An 8986-nucleotide genomic window follows, 5' to 3' on the forward strand; every position below is an offset into this window, starting at 1 on the left:
AACACGTGATGATGATATTTGTAGGCAACGTGCGATAATGTATATACCAGCATATTTAATGCATGCACAGACGGAGGGAGGGTCTTCATTTAGATCATTATGTAGAGCAAGGTGCTTTTCTTTCCTTTAGTTTGTGCATATTGTACAGCTCTAGCATATATGTGCACAGGAAAATGAGTTTACCGAAACTAAATGTAGCTTTCAATGACGTCATGAGGGTGACGATGGCTCAGTGCATGTAAGATGTTTGTAACTACTGGAGCCAGCATATTTAAAACTACTGGGTGTAAGTATATTTGCAGGCTTAATATGAAATCACTACGGGCTAAATGCAAATGATGTTTAACACTAGACATTACCAGTATTAATTCTAGAGACACTGGTATCCTCTCTTTGTTGGATGGTGTTTTGCAACTGAAATAAAGATTAAATGAATGAATAATCTGCCCATTAAGGTGTGGTTAGAAATATGGAAATAAATAAAACTTTTACTCAAGTATTGTGCTTGTTTTGATGTAACTGTATCATATATGTCACTACTTCATATCAGAGCTTGATGTTGGCCTTTTTTCTATTCATTTAAATTCAGACTGAAAATTTGATATGAGAGATGCAAGATGCCACCCTCCACACCACTGGGCTCCCCTCTGTTAAAAGTGCTGTGTGGATAACACTATCAGCTCACAGTAAGAAAGCACCGACTTTGAATTTAACTGTCGGCTCATGTAAGTTTGCATTTTCTCTTTGTGTCTGCATTTGTTCTTACAGGTGCTTTGACTTTCTCGCTCCCCCACCGTCCTCTCAAACACATGCATGTTAGGTCAGCTAGTGATTATAAATTGCCCAGAAGTGTAAATGTGAGCACGTATTTGAGTATGTCTATTTGACCAGGGCCTACCACAACTCTTCCTCTCTCTTGGCCTTGTCGAGGAGGGAAATTATTTTACTGCTATTGTTAAATAATTGTCATTGCATTAATAATATAATCTGCAGCATGGATATTGCATTCCAAGGTTTAAACAGTGTCTCTTTCAGAAAGACTGAGTTGCAGGCTGACAGGAAGTTGTATGCAGAAGTGAAAGCAGGAAGTTATTTTGAGCCGCAGGCTAAGACGAGGCTTTAACAATGTAACAGATAGCTTTAAGAAGGCCTTAAGCAGTTATGACTATTTTATACACAATGCATATCTGTGCTTATTAAAGAGTTGGAGCTCGGTCAATTAATTGGGGGTCGGAAGCTTTGTTCGGCGCGATGTTCGGACAATCTATTGTGCAAGTGACTTGGAGCCATAGAAGGAATCGCAATACATGCTTACAAAACACTTATATCAGGTCATTTTATATTAAGGTTTTAGTAGAGGTTCTTGGTTAAAACATTTATTTAGTAGAAGACATACACATAGTCTCAGTGAGCTTCTGGTCTGGTAAAAGGTCAGAAGTGCAACAGGTGAATTGAGAAAGAGCATTTGAGGACGAGACACAGACAGTAGGTGAAGAGGTGACACAAAGAGCATGTGAGGTCAACACACACACACACACACACTTTAAATTAGATTTATTTAGAGGAAGAGGTTAGTTATGTTTGGCTGTAACTGCAAAATTGTCTTGGTAAAAGAGGAACCGTTTCTTGTTGTCTCGGCAAGAAAGAGGAACAATTCATTTTAAGATAAGAACGGAAAGTACCAAGCCATGAAAATAGAAGATGATTTTCTAGGTGAAAAGTCATGATGATGTTGATCTGATCTATGTATAAAATGTACCGGTGACGCATGAAGGGGCGTCAGTAAACAAACCCTGATGCTATAAAATATCTGTTCATGCTTTGATTAAGTCGAAGACTACTTCCTGTCTGCGTACAGAGTTGTCTTCCCACACGTGTGTTCATTAAAATCATCGTTTGACTTCACCCGGCCGGATCGGTGTGGTTATTCTTCGATCACCTCTTGTACCCTTCCTCAATAATGAATCTTAACAGCCTCTTGCCTTATGAGAAAAATAAAGAAAATAACTATGTGTTGTGCATGTGTATTGTGTCACGGAGACCATTCATAACCTTTAAAACTGTTAAAAGTGATGACAACGTGATTTTTAAACAAAGTATAAAAGCATACGTGACCTTTGTACTCACAATTTTAGTTTGGACACGTTTGGACAACTTTCTTTTCTATTTCTATGTCCTCAGAATGGGTCACATCACAGTGACCGCAAACTTGCATACTTTTGATGAAGGAAAACAACAATGAAACGACCATTGGCCAATAAGTGTAACTCAAAACAAAGGAATTAAAATAACCAACAGAGACTCCTAACTTAAGAGATGCAGCTTCCTGTCTGCTCAGCAGCAAACAAAAGACCCACTCTGACTTAGCTGCACTGGTTCTCTGAATAGAAAGAAAAAAAAACCCTTTTAAGTATCGCTCCCCTAAAACCTAAATGTTGGTAACATTTCTTGATTCTGATCAGTATACTAAGTAAATTTTGCATTATGTTTGATTAATAAAACAACAACCCCGCAGCTGTTTCAAAGCGCAACATTTTTTACAGTAATTTTTGTCTTTTTCTTTTGCTTTTATGCATCGACATGCGTTTCTTATGAAAAACCACACCAGTAATTAGAAAATGGTCCGAATTTTATTATCATTTCATATATAACAGCATAAAAGATGAAGTGTATTGTGTTCACAGAGTCCTACTAAATAAATGATTTTAAGATTCTTTCTTTTCTTGCATTACAAACAGGACCTACTTTCAGAGACAAAAAAAAGATCATAGGGTTGAGGTTTCAGAAGCTATACACCCCCTGCAACCTTCAGATGTCTCGTCTTGTGGCCTTTTTTCTTTCTTTCACTGTCAGGAACAAATAATACACTGACACCTGCTATAATGTTAGTGAATTAAAGATTAGTTTTCAGAGCAAATCAATGCAGCGCGGCTTTACACTTTAAACACCTGAATGCAAAATGCCACCCACACTGTTGTGTTCTTTAAGCCTTTTGTTGTGTTCACTTTATAAAACAACAATGCAAGAAAATTTATATATGTAATATATATGAGTTGAATCTCTTTCTTTTTGTCAAGATTGTGGTTGGAGACTGGATCAGAAAGTTCATCAAGACATTTTGCTTAGTTGTGTCTTGTCACAGGAAGCCAGATGTTACTTTTCTAGTAAGACGGTGTGGAGACGAGGCGAGTAGAGTTTTAGCACCCTTGCACTTAAAACCCACAGGGGTTTCACAACCCCTTCACATCATCCTCATGTTTTTTATATTTGGTGACAGCAAGAAAGTCAGCAAATGTACATTTATATCACTGAGGAATTCACAAGGTGCAGAGCAATGCAGGGTATATATATACATATTTTTTTATAGAAAGGCCTAAGAGTAGTAGTCAGGTTTGATTTCTAGTGACTAAAACTGTTAGGTATAAAAAATGAGTTGGTGTGTCTGGTCAATAATTCTGTCTTTCTTTAGAAAGCCTACGTCAGTTTCCATCTTCATTTGCCGTGTCTGCCTAAATCTCCAATAGTAAAAGTAACTGACTGACACTGAGCAGTATTAGAAAAAAAGAAAGAAACCCTACTCCTCCCTCCCACCAACCCAACCGCCCACACACCAGTTCTACGTCTGGCTTTGTCAGATGTGCAGAAAGGCAGGCTGCTAAGACAGGATGACACTGACGATTAGAAGACCACTGCTCACAAGATAAGATGGAAATGTCGCTGAAGCAGTTGATTCTGATGCTACTTACAGGTAAGACTCCCAATTTTATATTTAACAGATTAAAAAAAGACACAGTGTCATGCTAAATGCAACATGTGCACATTTCCTGAAGAATGAAACTCGTCTTCCTGTCTGTAGTTTTTGTCTACATGAACTATTTTGTAATTCAAAAAGTAAAATATCTTCTTTTTTCTATTTACAGTGGCAGCAACAGCCATGGTGATATCAGGTCAAACTGCTGTATTTCTGAATGAAACAAGAACAGTGAGAGTTCCATCTGGATCAGACCTGGCTTTGTACTGCTTTTTGGACACTGAGAAATATGATCGATATCGAATCTTCTGGTATTCCAACAAATCTGAGAAATCTGAATCTTCTTCCAACGAGTCAATATGTCACAAAATCATTAACAAACCTGCAAACAAGACTGAAAATGAAGATTCAAAATGCATTTTGTCAAATGTTAATACAAACCACAGTGGATGGTACTTTTGCAAAGTCACAACAGAGATTCCCAGTTTAACAGAAATTCGCAGCAATGGAACAGAAGTAAATGTTTGTAAGTATCACTTCTAGCTTTTAAAACTGTTAATTTTTTACTTTAAGTCTCTTGCATAACTTTTTTGAGCAGTATACAAACATTTAATAAATGCTGTATAATACACTAAAATGTAGCAGTACAGTAGTACACAGATAAAAAGCACTTTACTTTTTATCAGGTAATCTATATTTGTCAACAACTTCCTCTGTTAGTATGGATACATCATTTTTATGTTAATAAATACAACAGCATCCACTTCAACCCACCTTTAACATTAATGTGTTATAAACCATTACATGTTTATATGCCGCTTACAAACACCTTAACACCTGCTTTTTTGTCGTGAATGAATGCATAACTAATTTAAATGTCCTGGCTTGCAATGAATGTTTCTCATATAATTTTGTTTCCTCCACGACAGCGGACAGTGAAGTTACAACGTACCCGTCAAATGTGACGAATATTAAAGGTGTGTGCATGTATGTGCGTGTGCATGTGAGAGAGAGCGCGTGTATGCAGTTCTCAAAAGGCATAGGACATTTTCAGGACCCAGGAGATACTGAGCTGCGTAGATTTTCCATTCAGTGTCACTCTGCGTGGGTGTCATTTGTCCACTTACACAGTGGACAAATGTGTAAGTGCTCTAGCTGATGAGTCAAAACTGTTTCAAAGTGCTCACATTCGTCCTGTCAGATGCGTACTGCTCACAGGAAGTGCGTGGACCTTTACATAAAAAGGGCTGACTTAACGACTACATATCTTTTAAAGTGATCACATAACGCAGCAATTCATTTTATTGTATCCATGGTGTAAGTTGAGAGTTACTTGTAAGTTAAATGCGTTCACATTTCAGGGCAAACTTTTCCTCCCGCAGACCCTCCTGCCCTGAGTGACAACTGGTGGATATGGGTGGTGTTGGGAGCATCCTCTTTCATCCTGTTCATCCTGACGGTCACATGTGTCCTGCTCTCAAGAAGACAAGAGAATAGAGGTAGTGCTATTTCTTTTCATTGTGAAGGTTTAGATAATCATCGACAGTCTATACAGATTGCAGATAAGCTGTGCTTCAGCTGTATGCAACAGAAGCTGCTAGCCTGAGATAAAAGTTGCTCTATAAGAAAAAGAGGTCAAGCAACAAAAAAGCAAATTATCACACAAGATAACTTCACAAGATCTACAGTCACTTCAAATCTACACTGCATACAGTACAGGCTGATTCATTTCCTTGCAAATATTTGCATTTAAAAGAAGAAAACCTCTCATTTTTTTATATGAGAGAAGACGTTTTTATGATTGCAGAAACCTTCCCAAGTAGTGGCTGATGGACACAAACTAAGCAAGAAAGTGGTTAGTGTGGTTTGACAGCACACCGTGAGACAAACTCTGCTGTCACTAATAGATGTCTTCTCCTCCTGTGCGGTTTCACTTAAGAAAAAGATTTTAATTTCTAGCAGACATCAGAGACAAGGACCGCAGTTTATTTTGTGAAGCAGAGCTCAAGGTAAACACTTTGAGATCTGGTTGTAGACAAGTGATCAGCACTGTTATTAATATCAGATATCTGCAGAAATAAAACACAGGCAAAGCTGAAAAAGCCCATCCACATCTGCATCAACCAGCACTTTTACTACTTACAGATAGATTTCTGTAGTGTCCATATTTGACAGGCAAAATAAACTGAGCTGTTTCATGATTATTGAAGCCCTTACAAGTGGTTTGACTATAAAACTGGTATTATTATGATTGGAAAACTATGTTTTTTCCAAAACTCATTTTTTCTGTCCATTAACTGACAAAAAATTAAGTTTAAAACTTCTGACTTCAGTCCCACTCGTCATCATAAGATTGTATTTAGCTCACAGATTTAAGTCATTGACACATTTTTTAAACTAACTTTAAACCACAGAGGACAAAGCAGTTCTTTATGTAGGCAACCAGCAGCTTGTGCAAGTACATGTGGTTGTTTGGCCACCATTGATGGCCACAGAGGAAGGAGAAAAAACAGATGTAGAGTGAAGCTTTGAAAGTACTGCCAAACAGCTGTAAAATCACACGTATGACCCAGGCAAGGTGGTTTCTGATTGACACAAATTGTTGTTTGGAGTATTGTGTTACTGAGAAAATGTATTAAAGTATACTACTGAGGAGAATGAGGGAAAAAAGAGAGTTACCGGCAATAAAAAGCAAACCTCTGCTTTAGAAAAAGGTATTGAAACGATATCATATACAATAAAAATATAAAGGAAATTAATTTTAGTTAAGTATTTTGTAAGTTTGGCCACATTTGTCAATATAACCAGCACAAGGGGACGCGAGTGCTTATGCCTATTGAGACTCGGGCACCTCTCGGGTATCGCTGTACCATTCTGAACTTCAATCTTTTAATATGTCAAACAGCACCTGCAACATAACAATAAGAGCTAATATTAATGTTGAAATGAATAAAAATGAGATGAAAGTTGAAATTTTAAAACAACAAAAACTAACAACCAAACTGACTTTTGAAACTAAACTGAACTGAAAACACAAAAGTAAAAATAAATATAAAAATAAATAAAACAAAACCTAAAAATGTATAATCTTAGTTATTTTATAGTTATGACTAGCACATCTGTGTCGCAGTGAGAAATTAAATACAGAAATTCCAGGGGACTTTGGTACTGACTCTGTTTCTTTGACATTTAACTATCTTGACTGTAAGTGAACTTTAACTTGAAAGGCTTTGATGTATTAATTTGATGAATCTTTTTACTTTTGAATCATAGTCAAGTGATTTCACTGAGTCAACACTTGTGTTTTTGCAGTACAAATGAATGTTTGCACTGCAAAATGTTTTGCCTTTCAGTAAAAAATGTCAAGATTAAATTTACAGTGACAGCATTTTTTTTTGAAAAGCGTGAGAAAAACTTACACGTGGTTCCAAATGTACAGTTTTCGGGGCAGAAAGGATATTCTGTTAAAATAGAAATGAATTACAATTAAAAATAAATATTTGACATTTGAATAATTCCCATCTTAAACTATTTTTTTTCTTTTGTTAGGAAACTTTCAAGTTTACATCTCCTGATCAATTTTTAAATTGCAAAACCACTTTAGTATTAAGTTGATAATAAAATATGTAAAGCATTTGTAGTAACAAGATGTATATTGACTCTTAATACTATGTATATTCAAATATATAAAGATTTGGACGGACAACATCTGACGTGACTTGCAGTCTTTCTCTAAAAATCAAATGATCAGATAATTGATGCTGACATACTACATATGAAAAATAAGGTCATGTTATTTAGTTACTTGCACAGAAATCAGTCTTTATTGTAGATCACTGTATTTCATCACTGAATAGACTAGAACAGAATTCCTTTATTGTCACTATACAGATGTACAATGACATACAGAGCATCTCCTACTCAGTGCAAACATATTTGAGAAGAAAGGAGGGGTGGGGTGCACAGTTTCTGCAGCACTGCATACATATGAAAAGTATTTAGAAAAAAAAAAAAAAAAAAAAATATATATATATATATATATATATATATAAATCTACAAATATACAAATCTGGAAAAAAGGAAATAAAGACGTAAATAAATAGTGTTATGTGTTTACACTGTATTTCATCACTGTTTTCATTGTGGTTGGGGATCTAAATAGCTTCTTTTGCAGTGTGTAACAATTAGTCAACTGCACAATAACCAAAATTAGCTAATTCAACTAATAAAACTAAATAAGGACATTTTTAGGGTAAAACTGTATTTTTTTTCCTGCATTTTGGTCTCAGTGATGTTTGATTACTACGTTAAAGTCTAATCAGCCAAATGATAAGCAAAAAAAAATAAAAAATCCCTCTGAGCTTTTGTTCTACAGATTGTCCTACAGCTCAAATGCAGATATACATTAATTAAATGATATGCCATTGATTCTGTATTTGCCTTTCGTCCACCAGAAGAGCCCATCTATGCAAACACCCCCAACAAACAGCCTTCACCTCGGCCGTCCATGAGCGCAGCGGCGGTCAGCCTGAAGGCAGCTTCTTCCTTTCAAGACCCGCGGACCCCGAGTCCTGCCAGCAGATACGACGAAGGCAAACGGAGATATAGACACTGAACAAGTCACGGATCTCACAAACTAATGCCAGCAAAGGTCCTCACAGCTAATTTCACCGGGACACTGAAAGAAACTTTCCCCTTTCATTATTGTCGGATCTACATTTTGTTCATCTGGATTACTGGTTTAGGGTTTTTTCATTCAAACTGTACGTTTTTTAAAATGCGCAGGTGAAGTAGCTTTTATGAGCCACTAGATGGCAGATGATGAATGCGGTTTGAATGTGTAAATTCATGGTTTTGTTCCCTTAATTTTTGTATTGTATTACTTAATATTGAATATGATGAATACTGAATATTTGGAAATGTTTCCAATAGCTTTTGAATGGAGTATGGAGAAGATTTATACACACATATGTATATTTTTGTATTATTTTTTTTAAAGGAGACTAAAACGTTAATTTCTTATATATGGACTGTGTCCTTCTTTTTATTTTCAAAATAAACGTGGCTTTCTGTCGTGCTTAGGCTAACACTTTAATACGTCCTCTGATAAAATACTTATTAAGTCGACTTAACATTTCCAAACAAACCAAAAGTCCGCACTTGGGAACATTAACAGGACTATGTCGTTGCTATCTGCTCGGTCGCGAAGCCCAGCGGCTCCTATATAAGTAAAG

General features: G+C 36.2%; 1 protein-coding gene across 3 annotated transcripts; it reads left to right on the forward strand.

Moving 5' to 3' along the window:
* Positions 1-3458: 3458 nt before the first annotated feature.
* LOC147301108 (uncharacterized) lies at positions 3459-8793 on the forward strand. Of its 3 annotated transcripts, XM_086282974.1 has the most exons (5): positions 3459-3748; positions 3921-4277; positions 4681-4728; positions 5134-5250; positions 8207-8793. In XM_086282974.1, exons 1-5 carry the CDS (start codon positions 3706-3708, stop codon positions 8365-8367), a joined length of 726 nt encoding a protein of 241 aa, XP_086139100.1. In that variant the 5' UTR covers positions 3459-3705; the 3' UTR covers positions 8368-8793. The 3 variants fall into 3 exon arrangements, with proteins under 3 accessions (XP_086139100.1, XP_086139101.1, XP_086139102.1); XM_086282975.1 differs by lacking the exon at positions 4681-4728 and having other exon boundaries at positions 5113-5250; positions 8207-8792; XM_086282976.1 differs by lacking the exon at positions 4681-4728 and having other exon boundaries at positions 3460-3748; positions 8207-8792.
* Positions 8794-8986: the final 193 nt, after the last annotated feature.

The sequence above is a fragment of the Aulonocara sp. 'chitande type north' Nkhata Bay genome, linkage group LG23 (assembly GCF_057382095.1).
Source record: "Aulonocara sp. 'chitande type north' Nkhata Bay isolate Kocher_YH1m ecotype deep benthic linkage group LG23, A_spYH_male_GT1.1, whole genome shotgun sequence".
NCBI lineage: Eukaryota > Metazoa > Chordata > Actinopteri > Cichliformes > Cichlidae > Aulonocara > Aulonocara sp. 'chitande type north' Nkhata Bay.

Bases quoted from the DNA above. Each gene is read 5' to 3' on its own strand.
- LOC147301108 (XM_086282974.1), top strand. From the start codon at position 3,706: ATGGAAATGTCGCTGAAGCAGTTGATTCTGATGCTACTTACAG. The intron at 4,278-4,680 runs GTAAGTATCACT...CCTCCACGACAG, and splicing joins TGGAACAGAAGTAAATGTTT to CGGACAGTGAAGTTACAACG. The intron at 5,251-8,206 runs GTAGTGCTATTT...TTCGTCCACCAG, and splicing joins AAGAAGACAAGAGAATAGAG to AAGAGCCCATCTATGCAAAC.